Source organism: Oryzias latipes, chromosome 6 (assembly GCF_053564925.1).
Source record: "Oryzias latipes strain Hd-rR chromosome 6, Olatipes_Hd-rR_3.1".
Classification (NCBI taxonomy): Eukaryota; Metazoa; Chordata; class Actinopteri; order Beloniformes; family Adrianichthyidae; genus Oryzias; species Oryzias latipes.
The window spans coordinates 1,788,279-1,812,171 of record NC_136242.1 but is presented as its reverse complement, the minus strand read 5'-3'; the positions used below and the strand labels follow the sequence as shown (position 1 = coordinate 1,812,171).

General features: G+C 40.7%; 1 protein-coding gene across 1 annotated transcript in view; it reads right to left on the bottom strand.

Moving 5' to 3' along the window:
• Window positions 1-339: 339 nt before the first annotated feature.
• Window positions 340-23,893, bottom strand: part of LOC101160706 (anoctamin-1) — a 79,465-nt gene continuing 55,911 nt past the window's right edge. The window contains exons 12-24 of the mRNA XM_011492340.3: window positions 18,990-19,072; window positions 15,298-15,372; window positions 13,841-13,909; window positions 13,576-13,777; window positions 12,191-12,302; window positions 12,024-12,081; window positions 11,744-11,844; window positions 8,345-8,487; window positions 7,067-7,219; window positions 6,913-6,965; window positions 5,933-6,117; window positions 3,585-3,690; window positions 340-3,104 (exon numbers count right to left, since the gene is read on the bottom strand). Of these exons, the coding sequence (XP_011490642.1) occupies window positions 2,844-3,104; window positions 3,585-3,690; window positions 5,933-6,117; window positions 6,913-6,965; window positions 7,067-7,219; window positions 8,345-8,487; window positions 11,744-11,844; window positions 12,024-12,081; window positions 12,191-12,302; window positions 13,576-13,777; window positions 13,841-13,909; window positions 15,298-15,372; window positions 18,990-19,072 (1,601 nt within the window). The 3' untranslated portion in view covers window positions 340-2,843. The remainder of the gene's footprint in view (window positions 3,105-3,584; window positions 3,691-5,932; window positions 6,118-6,912; window positions 6,966-7,066; window positions 7,220-8,344; window positions 8,488-11,743; window positions 11,845-12,023; window positions 12,082-12,190; window positions 12,303-13,575; window positions 13,778-13,840; window positions 13,910-15,297; window positions 15,373-18,989; window positions 19,073-23,893) is intronic.

Here is a 23,893-nt window from a genome sequence, read left to right as displayed (position 1 = left end):
AATAAACAAGACAAATATGAAATACATTAAATGTTAAATGGAAATAGATGACATGTAATGAAACTGAACAGTTTTTGAATAAAGCATTAGTTTGCTTGGAAATGTCTGAGGTTGCTAAGGGGTTGCTTCGCCAAATCCTGCAGTTCCTTAGAGCAGGGGTGTCAAACTCATTTTGGTTCGGGGGCCACATTCAACCCGTCTGATCTCAAGTGGGCCGGACCAGTAGCGTAAAGGCAAAACAACAGCTTTATTCTTGTTTTTTTACCCAATTGGAAAACATCCCTCAACCAACATGGTAGCCTTATCATTTATTATTACACATTCATTCACAGAGGCCAATGGATCTTAAAAAAAATTTATTTCACTTTAAAAAATATTGGTTTATTCAATTTTATACAGCCTGAATATTTTAAATCTGACACTGAAGCAATCCTGATAATAAATTCAAGAAGGGCTACAGAAAAAAAATGAAACATCTTCCTAAAATACAAACGTCCAAACGATGACAAAATTACACTAGATTGAACTTGCAAACATTTGTGAACATAAGAGTTTGGAGTTAACCTCCTTTCTCTCCTGAAACTTCACAAGACCGTCAATATCAGGATTCAAATCCTGTGCAGAAACACATTTACTGTCATTCAAGTGTGCAAAACACAATGAAATGTCCATTATTATTATCATTCATTATTATAAGAATCTTTTCCTGGTTTCTGCCTGAATTTTGTGGCAACACCTGCCTTCTTCCTGACCTTTGATGGAGCGCCATCAGTGACCAAAATTACTTAATGTGACCAGTTCACTTCAACATCGTCCAGCACAGTAACTAGAGAGCTGTTGTTGTGTCCATCAACTCAAGAATCTCCACTTTGACGGTCTCTTCAACACCTTTAATAAATATCCAGAGCTGTACATAACTGTGATGTTGGTGCTTTCATCAATAGTGGCTGAAAATACAATAAATGACTGGATTCCTTCATATGGCTGCCCATGTTTCCTCAGAGATGTTGGATCTGATTGTAATTCCTGACAGACTCACGTTTAAGGTCAACTGCTTTTTCGGCACAAGACTTCTGCAGCCTTCAGCATTTTTCAATAAGTTCACCATCAGAAAATGAATTTGATGTTTGCTCCAACTTGTCTGCAATAAGGTAGCTAGGTGTCACTGCTCCATCACTGACGTCACGGCTGCAGTAAATCCAGATGGTTGTTTTTCAGTCCAGCTAATAGTTGCTAAATCTTTTTTTTCTTAACTGCAAATGGTGAAACTTTTCTTAGTGGAGAGTCTCATAGTGGTGCTGAATGTTATATTCTTGGAGAACCTGTTGATGACATACCAAGCATGCAGGTTTGCATTCAGCTCCGTGAACAAATAAAACGCTTTCCATTTTCCAGGAAAGCTCAGGACTTCACTTCAACCTTTTTTTTCTTTTTGAGAACATTTTGGTCATTAGGGTGTCACTACTGATCATCCTTATAGCATTGATGAGGCTCACAGGGAACCAAACTACTGCCTACCCAGACACAGAGCTGTTGGGTTTCGTTTTTGGCACATGCAGAGTTATGTTGTTTCAACTGTTAAGCTTTTCTTTGCTCCCCCTAGTGGCGGAATTGGGAATTTCGGTAATTTCTTTAAAAAATTATAACTCGCCACAGGAATGGACTAGAAACTTGCTTTCTTTTTTAAACATCCTTCTGATTTTTACTCTTCATGTGTGGGCTGGACTAAACCACCTGGCTTAGGGCAACCCCTAGCTACCCCCCTGGCGCCGCCCTTGGGGTCAGATCATTGACCAGCTGATGTTGGTGAATGAAATGCACGTGTGAATGCATAGTAGTATTTTATTGGTGAACAGTAAACCCTAATGTCTCATTACAAAAGATTTGTTCCAGGCATGTTTAAGAGATTACACTACACTTTATGACAAGAAACATTTTGGGAAAATCTGGGTTTGGATGAAAAGTTTTTCTCTGACACAGCTTCCCACTGAGCCACTTTCCATTTGCAGGAGACTTTCAGTATTTTAAGAGCTTTAATGAAACTCCTATTTTTAATGTTTGTCATCTGTAGGCGTCACAGTTTGCTCAGTTCTGAGCAGCAACAGGACCAACAGCGAAGTGGTTCCTCATTGTTTCTGCTGTCCTTTCCGCTCCTCAGACTATCTTCTGTCTTGAACTGTTGGTGAAGAATGAGATGAAACACGTACATGAGGAGCCTCGGCCTGTTTCACTGCTCACTTTTCTGCTTTTGTAGGATTGTTTGTGGTAAACAGACATTTGCAGAGATGTATCACTACATGGACTTGGTAGTCATGAATGATTGATGTACTTAAGGACAAATGAGGAGGAGGATGGAAAGTATCAGATGCATGTAAGTGTAAATATGTAGCTGTGACTGGTTAGAAGCTTTTACACTAATAAGGTCAAGGGGTTGAACTCTTGCCTGCCTCCACTCTTCAAAATTAAACTCTTTTCAGTGCGTCAGACCAACAACAGTCAGGTTTTTGAGTCCTTTCAGGCAGAGGATTCTCACTGGAAGAATGGGTTCTGTCTGTACAGAATCCATGCTAAACGGAAAAAAATAGGAATATGTTTCAGCTGGCACATACAGCAAAGCTCTTTGTGATTAGACATGCAAAGCTGGGTATACATTTATGCGCAGATGCACTCTTAGCTGTGCACACATACAGCTGTTCCTTCCACACAGCTGGGAGGCCGCTGGTCTCCCATTGTTGGAATGTTCTGGACAAGGAGGAGTTTAGGCTGACCTGAGTGAATCAGCTATCAGCAAGTTTGAACCTGTGAACTGACTAATACTGACTTATGGAAACTGTTTGACTTCCTCAGAATTTGCTGGTGCTGTTTGTGTGGTGTGGTGTGGAGTCCAGATGATCTGAGTGGTGTGTTGAGCTGTTGCTCCTCCTGTTGCAGTTCTCCTTCATGGTTGAGGGGGCTCTCCTCTCTGCCACACTGATCTTTCCTTGTTCCTCTTTCATAAAAAGCTCAACCAACAGGATCTTTTCCTTGTGGATCTGCAGGCTGATGTCTTTGGGGATGTCAGGGATCAGCCAGTCCACAACATCATTCATCAGCATCACAACATTCTGGCAGAAAACAAAGAACGAAATCAAAAAAACACTCGGAAACACAAAGAACAATGGGATGGATGGATGGATGGATGGATGGATGAATGGATGGACGAATGGATGGATGGATGGATGAATAAATGGATGGATGGATGTATTAATGGATGGATGGATGGATGGGTGGATGAATAAATGGATGGATGGATGAATAAATGGATGGATGGATGGATGGATGGATGAATAAATGGATGGATGGATGGATGGATGGATGGGTGGATGGATGGATGGATGGATGGTCCTTTCACTGACACCAAATAGTCTAAAGAGTCTGCTCATATCTTTTCAGAGCAGTAAGTTCATGCTCTCTTATCAGTTTAGCTGAAATTGCAGTCTCCATCAGCAGGAGCTCCCCATCATCTTGACCCCACCCTCCAACATCCATCTTCAAAAATGTGATGATCATTTCAGTAAAAATCCCTCCTTATTGTTTTTTCTCACCTGGAAGATGATGACAAAGGCCAGCCGCACCGCCAGAACTGCCCAGAACTCCTTGGAGACCTCATATGGAGTAGAAGACCATGGAGGTTCTCTGTAGTCTTTATATCTCCACGTTAAAAAGATCAGAAAGGATCGGTGTCACAACATGAGCACAAACATTTCTGTCATGAACGCTTCGTGACCATCAGCTACGGTACATTAAAACTTAATGCAGTTGTTCTGTTACAAGAAGATGAAGCCCCCCCCAAACCTTTGTGACTTACTAGATCATTCTTGAAATATACTAAAGATGGAGCCATCAGCAGGCTCCTCCCCCTTTCCTGAGGAACGACGCTGTCACTGGTACTAGCAAAAAGAGCTTTTCTGCTACCCATTTCATGCCAATCCACTTCATGTGGGGAAGTCCAAACTCTTTTGTGAAGATTTGATGTTTACACACACAGTCTCAGATTCATGCTCTACCTGAGGACTGTCCACAGCAAATGAGTTCACCCGTGACCACTGAGCAGCGCCACGGAAGCAGCTGAATCAAAGTTACCACGGGGAAGTAAAGAGATAGTGGGGCATCTGACTCACTCATATTTAACAATGGCAGCAGTCTTTATATTATCATTATTATTAAGCTTTATATAACCAGGATGTTTCCATTAAAATTAAAAACCTCTTTTGCAAGGGAGTCCTGCCCAACAGGCAGAGGAAGGTTGCTGGTTCATCTTCTAACTGGACAGCCTTGGCACACACCATTAGCCACACCACATCTTAAAAGAATATGCTCCCTGCACTTCAGATTTGAGTGATTAAATGAGTTTACTTCTAAACTTTCTCTTAGGAGAACAGGCTCAATAGTAATAAAAGACAAAAAAAACTTTCCATCTTGCTGTGATTTACTGATTGGGAAGTTTGAAAAATTTCTAGGCACACAAACCTTTAGAGAGCCCAGACCTCCTGGGAACCTCCCAAGGAACCTGCTGAGGAACATCTTAACCCTTGTGCTATCTTAGATGACCCCACCCTTACATTGACGTGTTCTCCCTACCATGACAAAAGTGGATAAAGGTGGAAAGATTTCATGTAATCCATGGACACCAGTGAAGATCACAAATCATTGAAGAAAAAAGGTTCAGAGCTCTGTCTAGTGCAGAGGTGGGCACTGAGGGCCGCATTCCTGCATGTTTTCCAGCATACCCTGCTCTGGCATGTTCTAATTGGATGGACACACCTGAACCAGGTAATCAGCCATGAGTAGGGCAAGACTATCTGGAAATCATGCAGACACACCGGCCCTCGAGGCCTGGAATTGCCCACCCCTGGTCTAGTGGGTCTAGATGACCTAACTCCCAAGGTTAAAGTGCCTAGGACAGCACAAGGGTTAATTAGCCTTGTTGTAAAGTCCTGAGTAAACTTTTGGGGAAAAGTTAAGGAACCCTCTTAGAAACCTGCTGTAAATCCTAATGAGGAACACACTGACATGAACTGAGTTATTTTCCTTTCCCACTTTGACTGTCTGCACAAACAGAAGCAAGTAGTTTAAAAGTCAAATATGCTGTGATTAAAAACAAATGTTGCAAATGAAACATGTTTGGACTCAAGTGGTTCTCAGGGGGTGACAGAATAAACAGAAACCGGGCAATTAGGGATTATTCCAGAGACAGTCAGTCTGTCTGTCTGTTTGTCTCCACATATCTATCTATCTATCTATCTATCTATCTATCTATCTATCTATCTATCTATCTATCTATCTATCTATCTATCTATCTATCTATCTATCTATCTATCTATCTATCTATCTATCTATCTATCTATCTATCTATCTATCTATCTATCTATCTATCTATCTATCTATCTATCTATCTATCCATCTATCCATCTATTAGAAGCTGTAGTTCACATCAATTGAAAAATGTCTATGAAGACTCTCATTCATCCAGGTTGGTTCCATTGTAGTGGGTTTAGGGGTTGTCATCTGGACTTGGTTTTAATGTTAGAAGAAGTTTCACCTCTTATCCAAGAGGCTTTGTCAATTCTGAATTAGCTGGTTGAAGAGCTGGTATATATGCGCTCATGGGGGAGGAGTCAGACCTGAAACTAGATGCTATAGTCAACTTAGCCTACATGGTTTCTGGTCGTTAAGAGTCCTTTGTCCTCAGCTGGGGTTTGGGGAGCCAGTGACTCCCTCCCCAAACTGGTCATCCCTTTCAGGTATTAACCACCCAGGTGGAACTGGTTTGGTTTGTTTAGGTTTCAAAACACTGCCGTAGATGGATGGAAGAATAAACCTGAGACCACCATCAATTGAAGAAACAAAGTTGGATTCTGGATGAACTCTTTGAGTTGTGAGGCCATCACACCTGCAAACCTCCACAGGAAAGCCCAGATGCAGTGGGTCCATGGTTCCTCTGCCCACCTCAAAGTGGCTAGTGTTGAAGTAGGAGAGTGTGTGGTTGACAAATCCATGCATGGAGCCGTCCGGGCTGTACATATACTGGTAGACCATCCGAGGGATGAAGTCAGACGTAAAGGAGATGACAAATGCCTGGAGGAAAGGGCAAACATTTACAGGTGGACTTTTTCTTCACTTCATCTGCAGAATTTATCTACTGCTTTTAGCCCCTTTTCAACAGAGTATTCTTTGGAAACCCAACCTGTGCCTTTCTGCTAAACCTCTGTTTCTGTTGCAGTTTTTCATCCAGGACGGGAAAAAAACATTAAAAAATGATTGACAAACCAATAATATGATTTCATCCATTTTCACTTTTTTTCTGATCTTGTTCTTTTGTACTGAAGCTTTTAAAAAAGATATAAAGAGACAGACCAATTTTTTTAAAATTGGTCTGTCTCTTTTAAAGTTCTTTTCATTTTAAACAACAGAAGGAAGATGGTGATCAGACTTCTAAAGTGCATGTAAATTCCTCCACATCTGACCACCACAGACCTTAGAGGTGCATCCTGAGAGGCAGAAACATTCTCCTTGAAGTGCAGGTTCTTAAACTTAGCCAAAAACAGGCAGGCCTTTAAAATAGCCACAAGTGCCAGAACGAACAACTGCCCTTATGGGTGTTTCCAGGCAAATAATGTCCAAACTTGTGGACAATCTACTGGCACTTGCATATCACCTGTCTATCATTGATGATTAAGGTTGATAGAGTCCCTTCAGCAGGAACCTATTGCTGTACGGCGGTGCTAATAACCACCACACTACCATGGAGTGTGACAGCTGCCGTGACACATCCCCTTCGTTAGCAGGCATTCATAATCATTCCAGCTCACACCTGCACCTGTAACAACACCTCTTAAAACTCATCCGACCTCCATGACAGCTGCCACTCACGTTGATGATGATGGCCACTTTTGCTACCCCTCTCAAGATGTTGTACCAGATGCCTGTAAAATATATTTCACTGATTAGTTTCTCTGCAAAAACACTTTATTTCTCTGATCATTTCTGACAGCGATGAAAGACAACATCCAAGTTGTGGAATCACCGATGTCTTTTGCTCGCGCTGCAATGGGTCTCCTCAGCTCAGACACAAACTTCTTGGCGTCCAGTCGAATTTCAATGATGTTGTTGAGAAGAGCAAAGAGCGGCGCCAGCGGGAAGGAGGCCACAAACAACGTCACAAACCCAAACTGGATGACTGCAGCAGCATCAATAGAACACATTTAATGATGAAATGTAAGTTTTATTATTTTACAGATTGACAGGATCAGATGACAGTCTGCGTGGAAGCAGGTGTTCTGTTGGAAGCTCTTTGATTTCAGCTGAGGTTGATCTAGATGTTTTACACAAAAATGATCTCTGAGCATTCCTATGTGTGAAACATCCCATATGCAGCTCTTTTCAGCAAAGGCAGCACTTTAACCTTTGTACTATCCTATGACCCCCCCCCTTACATTGATGTGTTCTCCCTAACATGACAAAGGTGGATAAAGGTGGAAAGATTTCATGTAATCCATGGACACCAGTGAAGATCACAAATCATTGAAGAAAAAAGGTTCAGAGCACTGTCTAGTGGGTTTAGATGACCCAACTCCCAATGTTAAAGGATACCACAAGGGATACTGTGCGTTCTATGCAGCTTGTTTTGTACATGGAGACTACTAAAGGTCATAAAAACCTGCATAGAAACTCATGAAAGGGAGATTTGAATGCAAAAGCTGAAATGCACATTTACATAGGCTTTTCATCGGAAGTGGTCGTTCATAAGCTATTTGCTGTGGGTCGTGTGAATGTTGCTTCAGGCCTAACATGCATGCTCATTTTCACATTTGATATTCCAGATCTTTAGTGACCGTTCTTCAGTCTTCACAGACTTCAACAAATCAAGGCAGAGGGCAGTCTTCACAGAGTCTGGTTCAACTGGAGCTTTCTTTCTTTTTCCTCCCCACTGAAACCTTTTTATCTGATCTAATCTATCTAATCTGATTTGAATATCCAGGCTTTATTATAATACCTTTAAAAAAAGAGATTTTCTTAGAATAAATTCAATTAAAATAAGAAAACAGTTTTTATAACCAGACATATTAATTTGTAAAACGAATATAACGATGATGAAATATTATTTGCAATTCAACAGTTTCAAATTGTAAAAAAAAACATTTTACTTAAATTTAACTGAGGAATTTAACTATTTATCTTTATTTTAGAAATTCAGAAAATTTGTAAATATTGTAATTAGAAATACAGTTTGGATCTGTGACTTTTTAAAGCGTGGTTGTGTATTGGCATAGAATGCATGGTTAAGGGTGTGAATGCTACTAACTCATTTCCATGTATTCAGGAGTTAATCCAGCAAAAGGTTCCAGGAAGTGGTCAGCCTCGTATCTCTGCAGCTTCTTCTGCCTCTCTTCTTCTTGGAAAGCTCCTTGTTTTGACCGAATGTATCGAATCAGCTTCTTCAGCTTCCTGAGGAGAGTGCACGTGCACAAAGACATGCATACACATGAAGAGATACTCAATGTCCTGGAGAAGCAGACCCCATGTCCTTTGACAGCAGTAGCAAGAGTGTTAGTGGAGCAGGAACATTTCAGCATCAGTAACTTTAAAGACTGACCAACATGAACGAATAGAGGAAGAGACAGAACCGGGTTGGTCAACTGTAGAAGATTTGAAAGCTGCTGCTCTGAAGGATCTTCAATCAGCTGATAATGTTCAAGATAACAATTAATAAAAGACTCAAAACAATTTCATTTGTTGTCTAAAAATCGAAATAAATGAAATTAACATGTAATATTAATAAGGACTCTAAAGATAAAAACATCTATGCTGTCTTACAGTTTCTTGTTTTTCAAATCTTTTCTTCTTATTCTATTTTTCTGTAAGGACTCCTATTCTTATCTGGTTCACATCCAACAATATTGGATGGGTGGTGACCCAAAAGCAGAAGAGCTATGTCTAAATCAACAATTAAAAGGAATAAAATAAAACATTTTAACATTTAAGAGAAATTTAAAAAAAGAGAGCACATGTGAACATATGTCACAGAACAAGATAAAAAAGTGATGAAAAGGAGAATCAGTGAAAAGCTGATGGACAATGGAAACAGTTTTAAGTTTTGGGTAATGCTGACGGATGCTTTTTCCTTTTTTTGGTCTTTAGGCTAGTTATGCTTTTTCTCGTTTTCACTCTTTTTTTTCTGTTTGCTCATGCTGACACCAGGCTCGGGTAGAATCATCTCAGCTTCAGTTCCAATTTTCTAAGTTTGTTGGCTCATTAGCAGGTTTTATGTCCTATCAAATTTTGTTGTCTTTTATCTCATTTTTGTCCTTCCAGGTTTAAATTCAGTTTTTTAAATCTATTTCGTTAGTTCATAAAATGATTGCTTTCATTACCTATTGACTGTATATGAGAACTGGACTGAGTGAGTGTGACATCACCCAGATAAAATGGTCTACTTCTGGCTCCAGCGAAGTGAAGTCAATTCAGTCCCCATTTTTTTCGATCCAGACACCGCCATGTTGGACTCAGACAACATCAGTAAGCAGTGATTGATCCAAGTCGGTCTGAGTCGCTGTTTCCATGGCAACCACTATCACCGATCAGGAGTGAGCTTGTTGGAAGTCCACACTACTTCCACTTGAACGCGCAATGTCAAATGTCAAACATTTTGAACTTTGGACTTGTGACCACATGCTTTTATTGAGGCATTTGATTGGTTAGTTTATAACTTGAATAACTTGCAGAAATAACTACAGAAAAATATCCTACATATGAATGAGGATAATCAAGAGCATGTTAAGAAAAAGGTATCAGATCAATAATGGTTTTTCTGACCAATAGAATGACAGTAACAGATATTTATTTCTCTATAGACATCTATGGGATTTTGGCTTCTTGGAACCAGCGGGTACTTCCTGTTTGGAACCCCAGAGGGGAGGAGTCACCCAGTCAAGTTCTCTTATACAGTCCTTGTCCATAACCTCCAGCACTGACACTCAAACCCAGAAAGGGCAGCAGAATCAGAACTTTGACAGTATGAATGCAAAAACAAAGTAACACAAGGAAAAAAGGCGGAAAACAATTTGGAGAACCAAAGACATGGAATTTCTCAGTCTTCAGAGGGAGTGGCAGGTATACCTGTTATTGCTTCCTGGGGGGTATTCCAGGAAGCATGTTTAAACTAGCCAGACTTTAACCCTGAACTCTGGCTGAAATCCGCCTGAACTTGCTTACTCTGGGCATGTCGGTTCCAAAAGACCGGATATGAGTTGGTGTAATTACGCTCGACTTGGTAACCCTGGGTTAATGCTCGTGCACAGGAGGTACATAAAGACATTCTCAATAGATTGCCGATTTCTGGAGTCACCATGGAAACGCGTGGAGAAAAAAAAAGAAAGCGGGACACATGAGACGGAAGGCAGACGGAGTCTGAGATTTTAATGACGGCGGATAAAGATTATAAGTCCATCAAAAAAGTAACACGGCTGCATCATCAAAAAAAAAGAGTTTCTGCTTAGAGAAAAATAACAGACAAAGTTTCTGATCTTGTTTCCATTTTCCTTGTGACGCATATATATATATAATCTTAAATAAATTTCTTCTATTAGTAACAAATAATTTAGTTAAATTTATTCAACCTAATTTCTTACGTCTATAAAACTCAATAATTGTTTATACAACTCAATTTTTACGTATTTATCTAGCTAAATATCACATTACTCCATTAATCTTTTTTCAATCTTAATTACTTATATTTCTTGAACTCGCATATGTCTAAGTTTGAGCCGACAGATATGCTCATTTTTATAAAAATAAAAAGGACGGAAAAAAATGCACGGAGTGCAAAAATTCAATAAATAATTTTCCATCATTGTCATAACAGATTACACTTGTAGGGGTGCTATATAAACTCATCATCCTCTCCCTCCCTGTCACTCATGGTGCAGAGACGTAAGCATAGTACGACAAAATAACTCGGCAAAACACCGTAAAACACAGTAAAATAGCTAGACAACTAAACACATTCTGTCAAAAACCCACACTTAAACCCAAATCCGTCCAGACAGGCAAAGGGAATGATATCCCAGAATCCCTTGCGGTGCCGATCTAACAGCAGCATCAAAGTTACACCTACTTAATTGAATTAATTTGAATGAAAGGAAAATAATTGTCTGAAAACTACATGTAATTTTTAAGGTGACCTAAAAAAATGATTTATCTTAACTGAAGCAAATAATTAAGTTAGATCAAAGTAAAAAGTTTCTCTTTCCAACATCCATATGTGGTCTCATCACCCTCTCATGGTGGAAAAACTAAAGTATTATCTGAGCTTCTTCATCCACTAAATCATCTTCAAATGGACACGCCATGCTGCTTCACCTCTCTGTAAACAAACTAACCTTCAACTAAACCTGCTCCGGACCAGGTTATGTTCAGAGCATGAGTTGCCATGGTAACTTGACCTACCCTGAAACATACCTCCATTTCTGGAACCCAAAGCTGAGGTTATCAACTTCCTTAGCCTCAAACTTATCGTGGGAGCTAGCATAACCTGCTTTCTGGAATACCCCCCTGATCTTTCCTAAATGTGTTTATTTACACATTCAGTTTACTTAGTAAGGCTGTGAAATCAGTTCTTTTCCATCAAACCTGTGACTCTACTTGACACAGATGAATGGAAATCCTCTCATGTGTGGATGCAGGAGTCAGAAAGTGTACTCACGGTATGCCAATCTCAAAGAGATTGTTCTGAATGAGTTGCTTTCCCAGCATGGTGATGCTCAGCTGGATACACAGCTCCATCAGGCAGCCTCCATGAGCACACTGTGAAGCAGGCCAGAGTCAGACGTTGTTCTGAAACCCAGACGCCCGGCCCGATTTCAAGAGGTGACCGGACGAGAGGAGCTCAAACTGCAGCATCCTGTCTCAGCCGTTTTCACAAAGAGGAGGTCAACTGTCTACAGTGAGTCAGAATGATGTGTGAGTACCACAGCAAAGCTTACCTCCTCCATGCGGTAAGATTCAAACACGTAAAGGTACCGGCCCGGTCGGCCCACCAGTCTAAAGTTAGACATTAATATTACTATTATTATTATTATTATTATTACAGAACCTTATTATACAGCCCTGAAAAAGAGGGAGGAGGACATCTGGATGAGGAACTGCTGACCTTCCTCTGAAGAAAGCGATGTAGATGATGGGTGTGAAGGCATTGAAGAACTTGAGGATGAAGGTTTTGAAGATCAGTCGTTCCTCGAAGCTCTTATCTGTTTTAGGAGCCTCTGAAAGGAAGCAGCACATCTCTTGATTGTTTTGCATTCTTAATATTTTCTTGAGATCATAGCTGAAGATAGGCAGCTTGATTGAAAGTTAATTATTTCATCTGTTTGTGTTGTATTTTAGTGGCCTGCCCTTCATTTTCATTTCATTCTTCTGACCTAAATTCAGATTGACAAGAACCCCGAAGAAGTCCAGATGTGGAAGCATGTAATGTGTGGAGTTGATGGTAAAGATACAAGTTTTCTATCAGGTTGGGTCTTAAAACTGACTGCAAAACCTTAGCAGTTTTTCAAGAACTAAAAGAATTTGTTCATCCAGTGCTGGGTTTGCGCTCTTTACTGTTCTATCAGCATAGCAGTGTTTTCTCAGATTCCCGTCTATACCTGACCAAACATTTACATATGTGGGGTCAAATCGGGATCAGCTTAAAGTGAATCAAAAACCAGATTGCTCAGTTAACAACAAATTGAAAATTTGAAAACAACATATATATTTGGAATCTGAAGAAATACTGAAAATGTGAAAAAAAACAATAAACTTAAAACAGCTACTGTTTGGATTTTCAGTTTTGGTTTTTGGTAATAGTGTTCTGCCAGAATTTGGTACATCACTTCTGGATGACACATCAGAGGAAGGATGACACAGGGGATGCCAACAATAGGCGCTGTTCTAGAGAAAAACATGACATCACCACACTAACCTCTATCACCCGATAGCCAGTGGGCTCTAAGCCCAACCCCCACGTAAAATCTCAAACTGTTGTTGGAAACTGTAAATTAAGGACTGAGAGTAAAAAGTGAGAGAATAAAAAAACTAGCCCAAAAAAGAGGATTAAACTTAAGGAACAGCATCTGTTGCAGATATTTTTTTTCATTGGTAACAGTTTTGGGTTTAAAGTTTTCTTAATAAAGTTTTCAGTTTTGCTTTCTTTTTAAATTTGATTGACCACCGTACACTTCCACCTCAGTGATTTTCATCCATGATCTTGACTTTGTTTTTTGTTTTTTGGTACAGCAGTTGCCTTTGATTTTCCTCTGCTTGTTTCATAAAAATCTTTAACTAGCTAAAGTTGGGAAAGCACACGCATGTAACACATGTTCATGTGATTGGCAGCACAGCTGTCAATGACAGACCTCAGTCTAGTGATGTTCTGCAGTAAAACATGAGAATTTTCTTAAAATGTTTTGGTTGGCTGGTCCCTACAGATAATACATTTCTTCACAATCATCATCACACTCAGAGTTGTGTAGCCCTGATAAAACAGTTGACACTCACCTAGCACAGTTAGCCATCGGGCCACAGCTCCATACACCTCATCCAGAATGAGGATGACCACCAGGTTGATGATGGCCGCTGTTGTTTTAACGGTCAGCTGTACATGGTTCCTTGTGGTGGGGTTGGAGCTCATGTGAAGGGCAGCTTTGGTGGAGATCCGGTAAAGGATCACACCAAAAACGATGGCAAAGGTGACGCCAACCTGACAGTGGAACGTTTTCATGAGCACAGAGACCGATAGGCATTGCATCCACACTCATCTTACCATCAGCAGCATCATGACAATGTTGGTCATGTAGGCCGGGAAGCGGTCTCGAAAGGTCAGCTTTTCCACCTGAAACAAATGATTGGAGCCTCTTAGTTCTGAAAGGCTGAAGAGTCAGCTTTCCAGTCAGAAACAGTTCAGTATCAGCTTAAGATAAACTGATGATCAGCTGATGATCAGCCAATGATACACCTATGCTTATTCAATGAGTTGTCAGCTGGGGTCTTGTGTCCCCAGCAGGCTAGTCTTGGGTCATGGTGCCTCATTTATAAACGTTGCATACGCACAAAAGAAGGCGTACGCCACTCTCTACGCAATAGTTGAGATTTATAAAAAGCAAACTTGACGGGAAAATGTGCGGTCCTTCACGCAAGCTCTGACCCAGGCGTACGCACAAAAACGGGTGAAATGAGAAACGGCGACACCGTCGGCAGATGGAAGAAACACGTGAAAGTGACAATACTGCCTCTCAGAAATAACATGAAGACTTCACAAAGCAAGTCTTACAATTAACAGCCTACATGAAGACCCGTTTGATCGATCAGCAGTGAAACCAACAAAAAAAAAATCAAACGAAAATTACAACAGAAATTCTAAATCATCAGAGTACTGAACACTTCCTGGTTTGCATACTACGGTTCCTATCAGCCCTTGCCTTCAATACCAGAATGTTCCCCAGCTGCTTCCACCTGTTCATTACTCACCTGTCTCTCATTTGCAATCACACAACCTCTGTATGTTCAGTGCACTGAGCTATGCTCAGTGTGAAGCTTTGCATCTACTAACCTTATATTCATGTTTATGCAGCCGTGTCGCTGATCTTCTCTGGACCTCAGTCTCGCTTTGCCACCTTGTTCCTCACCTTCCTCATCCTCATCCTCATTCAAGCCTGAAGCCAAAAGGCTGCCACCTTCATCTGCTCTCACTTGGCGCTTTCCCTGTTTCCTTCCCAAGTCCAAAGCCGACGCCTGCCAGTCTGATCTGCTTTAGCTCTCAACACTTTTTCCTGTTTTCATTCAACACTGCGCATGGATCCATCTGCTTCCGACTGCTTGTTACATGTGTAGGTATACCTGAAAACCAGCAGTTTGTTATCATTTTAGCATCTGAGGAGACATTGTGAGTTTCTTTGTTACAACCTTTGAGCCAATTTTGATGTAGATCCTTGTCCTCTCTCTAACATCAGACCCCTGCCTGCTAAAGCATGAACCTGGACAAATCTGGAATCTCATGATGCCTTCATGAAAAGAGCACTTCTGTCACCTCATTGTTTGTTTTCAGACCAGTGACTGCTCATAAAAAAGGTTTTAGATGCCCACCGCAACCTCATACCAGAACCCCCTCTCCCCTACACACACGTGTGCACACACACACACACACACACACACACACGTCCCCAGGATATACTGTACATTATAAACACAAGCTCCTGCAGAGTGCAAACTGGTGTGTTGTACCTTGTGCTTTGATTGTGTCTCCCTCTTGAGTGACTTCTGCATCACTCTGAACTCATACTCAGCTCTGGGATGGTCCTGTGACAGCAACATTGAAAAGGTCATTAAACATACTGAAAACACTCTAGCAGCTACAAACACAGAGACAGACAGTTGTTGGTAAAGTCTGGAAAAAAATATACAAGTCAAAACCCAAAGAGCCACAATACTGAACCCAGAAACCTGGGAAACTGTGCTGATGGATGATGCATCTATTTTCTGGGACCCTCACGGGTCTCATCTACAGACCTGCTGCCCAAATTCAAGGATTTTTTTTTCATTAGTATATTGTAGTAACAAAATGATGCTCACACATGCAAAAGTAGAATTTGTAAAAAAAAAAAAAAGATTTTGCACACATGTAAAAAGGTTTTCTGTGTTCAGAAATATTTTTCCAAGTGCTACTCATATGTATGAAGACTAACTCAAGTTAAAACCTCTGACAAGAATATTCAGTTTAAACTCATCAACCAACCAGCATTTTTCTCCTGTCAGCAGGAATCAGCATGTTGCCTCTAGCTGTACTAGTAAATCCTTCCTTTGATTTTTATGGTTGTTTTCTTTTAGACTCTGCTGTCAGTCTGTCACAGTATAATGTCAGACATGCCATCATAACAGCAGTAAATTGGTTAACTTGAATCACTAAAGATTAGAGCTGCTTGTATGGCAAACGCATGACAATATAACAAAAGCTAGATTTTTAAATGAAAACATTAAAGATAGAAATATGTATTTTTTAAGCCTTTGATTTGTAATGGCCCTACCACTCTGGTGTTTTACCACCCATCAAAGTCTTCCGCCCTTCTACTGCCCCAATATAAAATGTTCTTGCTCTGCCCCTGCAGCAATATCAAAAGAAGCCCCACAGCTGTTTCCTTGTTACAATAATATACTTTCATTTGATATAAAATGTAAAGGGAGTGATGTTATCTTTTTTTCGTTTTTTGTATACATTTTCATGTTCTGCGGAGTCACAATAAAATGCACCGTAGATTTGAAGGAATATATCCCGTAAATCGGCTTCTCAAAGTGCGGCCCGGGGGCCTGTGGCGGCCCGCGGGAAGGTTTTTATGTGGCCCTCAATAAAAGAGAGCCAGAGCAGGTTCCTTTCAGGAAAAATATTGTGTTGGCGAGAAGAAAAGGCGCTTTCAAGCTAAGTGGACAAATGATTATTTTGTATGGGAATTCCTATTTTTATTATATTCCTATTCCCATAGGTATGTACACAAACAGAAACTGTGTCTGATAAAAAATAATTTAAGAACTCAGGTGAGAAAAGGATGCTGATTGGTTGATTAGTTTAGAATAAATACTTTTGTCAAAAGTCTGAAGATGTAACTTGAGCTTGTGTCTTTATATCTTTGGAAAAATACTGAAATATGTTTAAGCGCTATTATAAAAGCCTGAAAAATATTTCTGAAGACAGAAAACACTTTTTACAAGAGTGCATTCCATTCTTACAGCTGTAAGTATATTTCGCACAAGGACCAATTGGTGGGGCACTTTTTATTTTTATAGACTCACATATTTTTTATTATGTACCGACATATCTTATTTCCATGTGTGGGGATCATTTTACTATAAAAAATAATTTTTGAAAGGAACATGACTCCATAGAGGCTTTTCCTCTCTACTATATACAGGTGCAATAAAAATAAAAATGAGAAACATCTGATTTAGTGATGTAGCTCTCCAGAGACCAAGCGGGTGAATCAGGCGTCCCCATTGTGTCAGCAGTAGAGGTTTCTGTAGAGCATTGGAGCTGATTGAAGAACTTTTGGAATGTGACATGTGGGAAGTGGTTCATTCAGTGGACAGGAATTATTTCATAACAAAGAAAGTGAAGAAAAACAGGTGCATACTGGAGATGATCTCAACTCAATAATTTAGTTTAAAGTGTGAAAATTAAATAGACATTATCAATGCAGAGTGAGGAGAAGAAACATTGTTGTTGCTCTTGCATTTAAAAGCAATACAAAGAGACCAGTGAAGGTATGGATGGAAGCTAAGAAGGTGCAAAGCCCAGCTTATCCCAGGTTCCTCTGTGCCTCACCACAGACTGTACACAACATCATAATTGTACAAGATGCCCTTCCTTTTAATCAAAAATGCTGTTCAACATAAAAAAGGCCAAATGCACCACAAAGGCACACTGTCATTTTCAGGTTTTAAGAGGACCTCTGCAGAAGACTTTTCAAGAAGATAATGTTTGAGGAAGATGGTGTCAATAGCAATCATTAGCAATCATTTCTAACAATAGAATGAGATCATATGGTTCCTTAAAGTACACTAAAGATGAAATTAAAAACAAAGACAAACTCACGTTTATCTGCCCTTCTTCCAGCCCAAGGACAGGGACACAAATGTTTGAATGTTGGGATCAAACCCCAGAGGGTAAATTGATCAACTGGCTCGGTGATGAAAGGCGGAGTGGTCAGAAGTCACAGTCATCATGTGCTCACAGAAAACTGCTGCCACTCCCCAGATTAAACTGAGACCCAGAAGGTCTGCAAAGATCAATGTCCGCATGAACTTCAGAAACTACAGCATGCACAGCTGACCCAACCTCAGTCTGTGTCCAATACAAAAACTACACAGTTCCAACAGATCCAAAAGTAATCGTTAAGTTCTAAAACATCCCACAGTAATGATGATTTTTCTAAATGATCCCACAATAATCATGATGTTTCAAAAGGTCTCACAGTAATCAACACGATCTAAAAGATTCCAAAGCAATCATGAAGGGGGACAAACACAAGTTGTTTAATCTGTTGGCATTATAAGAAAACCGGCCTCCAGGAACAGGCAGAAATGTGCAAATCTGTGGTTTGTGGAAAAGAGTGTTTGCAGTGAGGCAGCTGTAGGAGGGAAAAGGAAAGAACGCTTAGAAAGGAACAGAAAATCATCCAAACCTTTACTGCTTCCTGTGAAAAACAAAAACAATAAAATTTTAAGAACTGCAATCCAAGCTTTTGTGAGGAATGACAGCAACCACATTCAGATTTATGGATCCTGAGCTGTTATTAAAATAACTCAAAGGATGGACCAATTAATTGTAGATTCATTGGAGCTTATGATGACTGCATCCCTCAGACACAAACTGTCCTACAGCTCAGACTCATTGACAACGAACTCTCTTACTAGGACAGTTGACCTAACTCGTACACTCTATGACATCACTGTCTGACGCTGGTCCCTGAGAGCTGTTGCTCTCTCGGTTTACAGCCACCTCTTGTCGTTTCAGTCGATTGACCCGATTCAGGAAATCAACAGAACCTCTCTAGTCAACTGTGTTGACAAGACCTTGATGTTGTTGTTTAGTCCTGTATCATATGTGTAAACTCAGATAGTAACACAATTTAGAAATTACCTTGGACTTGTCACCTTCAAATTTCTGCTGATTCAGATTCTTAAAAAAACTGTGTTTGCAGTTTTTTCATTTATTTTGTGTTTTAGTGTCCTGGAAATGCCCTCGGAGGGTTCTTGTTTCATTGAGCACCAAGATAAACAGTTAAAACATATAACAATTTCTTCTCATTAAAACTATGCCTTTTAAATGTTTCTCAGTCAATATTTTTTCTTGGGACTTGACGTTCAGTCACCGTTCTCTTTCCTGTCACTGTTTTTCCCTGAGAGTGCAAGTGTGAGTGACTCACCTCCTCATCCTCAAAGCCAGTAAGGTCCCATTCATAGTTCAGCCTCATCTGCCTCCTCTTCCAGTGTTCCATGAACATGGCAGCTGGGAAGAATGACAGAGTTCAAGTTAAGAAAGGAGCAACAGTTGTGAGCTGAGTTTGAGGTTTGAGAGTGATCACTCTGGGATCCACTGTGGAGGGTGCATCCAAAGCTGAGACAGCTTTGTCCAAACCTTCATACTCTGTTCTTTTTCAGTTAGCGGGGTCTATGGTACACTGCTGACAGAACAAAGATTGTGGAAATAAAACCATTGCTGAATTTGTTGGGTTTCATTTGGCTTTCTTGTCTAAAAGTGTGGATTCTTGTCACCTGTGTGAAGAACAAACTCTGGATGGGAATGTGGGGCTTTCAGATCTCATCATTTTTGTCATGAAGAAGGTCCAGAAGAGTCAAGTGTCTGGCGTTTCATCGCTGCCATAAATTTGCAAAGACGACTGAGTGGGTGTATTCAGGAACTGAGTGACCTTACAACAGCGCAGGCGGAATTCTAACTGAGCGACCCCGCATTTTACAACCGCACGCCTGCGATCCTAACTGAGCGCTGATCCTTTGCGCTCACTTCCCCTTTGCGCGCTCGCTGGGTTTGCGCGCAGTGTTAAGGGGACATTTTTGTCACTTGGGGGCGGTAACTTTTCTGGTTTATCTGATTGGCTGAAATTTGGATGTGAAGTCCGACGAGGCAGCGGGGCGGTATTTTCATTTTTTAGAGCAGGGGGTGGCTAACACCAGGCTCTTGAGCTGCATGTAGCGCTCTGCCTCTTATCATATTTTCTATATGCCATATACTTTCACGACCAAAAGGCGCATTTAAGACTCTTAAATTTTCTCCAAAATGTACGGAGCCGCCCTAATGTGTTGTTGTGTGACTTCGGTAAAGAGGTGCAAGGAGAGAACAGCATGAGAACGGTACGGAGAGAGGTGAGGGCGTGAAAGGAAACACCCCCCCCCCCCCACCCCCCAGGAAAAAGGTGCAGATATGTGCATGATGCAGAAAAACTTAGTTTTGAAACCTTGAAATGCAAAAAGACACGATTGTGAAGCACAGTTTAAACTGCAGCTATCAGCTACGCGGAGGAACACGGGAATAGAGCAGCTGCCAGAGAATTAAAGATGAATGAATCCATGGTTCGCAAGTTTGGAAGCTGGAAAACAAACTCCGACAAGACAAGAATATGGAACTGCAGCTGAGTTTCCGCGGAAGAAAGGCGAGGTTGCCTGTGTTGAAAGATCGACTCGAGCACAGCAACTTCCAGCGGGTTACAATGAAAAGCTGTCCATCCTCCGCTGCTTTTACTGGGAGTCAGCGCCAGGCGAGTTACGCCATAGCTTTGGACTGTAGAACTTAAGTCTGTTGCTGCATGGCAACGAGACCGACTTTGACAATGACGAAAGGGAACCTGGTATGCTTGATAGAAATTTAGCCCAGCTGTTCATTTCACATAAAGAATTTCACATACGGAAGCTGAGGACTTTGATGGATTTTTGGATGCTGATTGATGACTGAAAAAAAAAAATCACAACCAACTCAGTTTTGCGCTCGCTGCCTTTTTAAAACACACACCAGCATGCATGTTTTACCTGTTTGTGTTAACGTTAAATACAGAAAAAAACACCTATAACTGAAACTACGCCGTTTAATCCAGTGCTGTTGTATTGTAAGGAGAGAAGTGTGTGTCTCTGTTTCTTTTCTATTAAAGCCTCTAAAACAAAGGCCTTCCCCCGCTGCCTCGCTGGATTTGACATGCAAATGTCGGCCAATCAGATCAACCAGAAACGTTACCACCTCAAAGTGACAAACACACCCCTGAACACCGCCCCCCCAAGTGACAAAAACGCCCCCTTAATACCCCCCTTAATACTCTGCACATTGCGCCCGTGTGGTTGTAAGGTTCGCTCACTCAGTTCCTGAATCCACCCGCTCAGTTGTCTTTGCACTCGTTCACTATATGGCAGCCATGAAACGGCATACAAGTGTCATACTTAGGGTCTTGCATCTTTCCTTTTGGGCTCTTTATTTTGATACCTGTTTGACTGTCGCTCCTAGATTCTGTCCGTATTTGAGCAGGTGTTTCAGACTCTTCAGTGTTGGTACGTTTGGTCTAGTTGTTACTCTTGTCCCCTTTTCTAGTTGAGTTTATCTGAGGATTTTTTACTTATGTTTGCTGTTTTGTATATTCTTTGAGATTTTCGTACACTGTGTGGTGACTTTCTGATATTAAACCATTTATATTTATTTTTTGACTTTCTAGGAGCTCGTCTCTGTTGCTGGGTTTCCTCCAGTAACATTACTCAAAACTGATGAAGATGCTCCTATGACAGGAGTGGGCAAACTGCAGTCTGGGGGCCATATGCGGCTGTTAAACTATTCAATTTGGCTGCCAAACTGCCCAAACCCAATATGCAGGAGACCAGGCTTGGTGACAGAACCTTAACATTTAACAGACTGACCAGAACATGACAAACCCGCTAAAAAGGGTAGTTTTTAATAAATTAATAAATAAAAAATAAATAAAAACTGAGCATATGACCTTATTTAGGCTGAGGGTAATTAACTGAAATGAAGACAACTGTGGATGAACCTGGTGTGACTGACACAAGGCAACTCAAAACATGACAAAAAAAAAATGAAAAAGCAGACTAAACAGAATCCTAACAGTGGAATAAGTTATATTGCTGATCCTTAAGAATGCTTTTTTTCCCTTTAATTCTGGTGTCTCCCCATGAATGCCACACTATACATTGACCTTTGATTAGGTGCAGAAAGTTATCCTGCATTCTTGTGGTGTTGGGAGATTTGTTGTATCTCTGACGTTCATGTGTGTGTGGGTCAGGCATTCTTTCCAACGCCACACAAACGCAGCATTTTTTTAAATTTGTGTTTTCCATAAGGGACACCAACCCATCAGTAAACAAAATCAGAAAAAAGTCACAGTTTAAAAAAATAATCTCCATAATATTCTGTTTCAAAATATATATTATTTTTCATCGAAATGAAGCTTTGAAGTTTCAATTTCTTTTTTTTCTTCTTTTGTTTTCCTCTTGCTCCTCCTGTGTCAGCCTTTCCCAAAGATTTTTGTCCTGTCTGCCCTGGAGCTGCATTTTTCATCCTTTTGTAACTTCTGCTCTTTTTACTCTCTGAATATGGATCCGATCAGCTGATCTCTGAATTCGGTCGACAACGTTTTTTCCACACTAAGGAATGGGAAAGCAGACCTTCCTGCCCAGACGGCACCCATGCGGCTGGATACACCAACGATCCGTGGGGCAAATGGAGGCTGGTGTGCCTGGCCCAGCTGTCTGTGGAAGACTTCGAGGATGTGCACTCATTCGGATTTATGGTAATTGGATTCCTCTTAATTGGGATCGGAGGATATCTGATGTATCAGGCAGTCTGGGAGCGGAAGATGGAGAGAGTTGATCTGACAAGGCTCTGGGTAAAGGTTATTCGGGGAGGAGAGACTTGGATGGAGAAACTTTCACAAGCGGATCAAAAGGTCTGTGCTTGTCTTGCCCACTTAAGCAGACTGCTTGAGACCTGAACTTGTGCAGAAGATGGAAGCCATCTTGGAGCGAGATTCTGCCCGGATGGAGGAAAGTCTAGGCTAAATTCACCCAATTTCATCCGAATTAAATCTGCCTCAAAACTCCAGGACCAGCCAGCAGAACAAACAACCTGCTGGCGCCCAAAAGAATTTACAGTTTTTCTCAGTCGCTTTAGTACAATTCTCAGATCAGAATGAAATTCCCAAAACTATTTGTTCAATCTTCACATCATGATGTCACTTGTGCACATCACATAAGCAGTTTCTCACTTCTTTGAACAAGTTGCAATTGCTTTGGTACATCCATGCAAATGATTATGTACAATTCTCTGCTCTTTGCTATATTATCAATTGTTTATGTCATGTTGATCAAAATGTATTATATAGTTCACTGTGCAATAGTCTTACTCCTCAAAACACCTAGTCATTAGTTCATCATATAAGTCATTAACTGCAAAATGGTTGACCAAGTTGTCATAATGTGACAAACATATTTCGCTGCATTGCAAGAGAGGATATTCGCTGTGATGTGGATGAGAATTTGTGTCCTAACATACAGGAACGACAAGAGGTGTAGGAAGACCACACCAATTCCTACTGCACTGCCTGTACTGTTGGACAGAATATTGTCCTATCTTTTTTTCCCCTTTGTGTTACTGTTTGCAGTGGGTTTTTTCTATGTTGGTATGACATGGTCTGTCAACAAATTACAATATGAACAATAAAAGTGTAAATGTGAATCTTGTCCAGTCTCTTGCAATCAAACAAAAAAGGTGTAACTTCCATTTTACAATAATTGTCATCCAAACTTTAGCCATAGTTTCCATCAGAACCTCCCTCTAAAGTACACAGTTATATTGACAACATGACTAAGTCATTTGACTGTCTTGTTCGTAGACAATGACACAAGGACTTGACATTCTGATGGCACTGACATGTTCAATGACATAAAGACTTAGTTTGGAGAGATGAACTAAAGATTTTGAGCAAGTTACAGGCTTTTGCAAGAAATCCATAGTGTTTTGCAAATTTGTATGTACAAATTGTTTTGAGAAATGCACACACGTATTTGCAAACTTCAATTCTGATCTGAGAATTGTACTAAAGCGACTGAATAAAACTGTAATCTAATCGGTCTCCCAGAGTGAGCTGTGGACCACCGTCCTTGGCTCCATCAAAACAAATCAGCTTTCTACGGAGTAGACTAACAGCAGCCGTTCTTAGGGCTGATAACTGCAATTCATCCCCCACTTGACCTGGGCTCCCGTGCTACCCCCCTCCCTCCCTCCTCTGTGTGCTGATTGGAGGATGTGCCTGGCTCA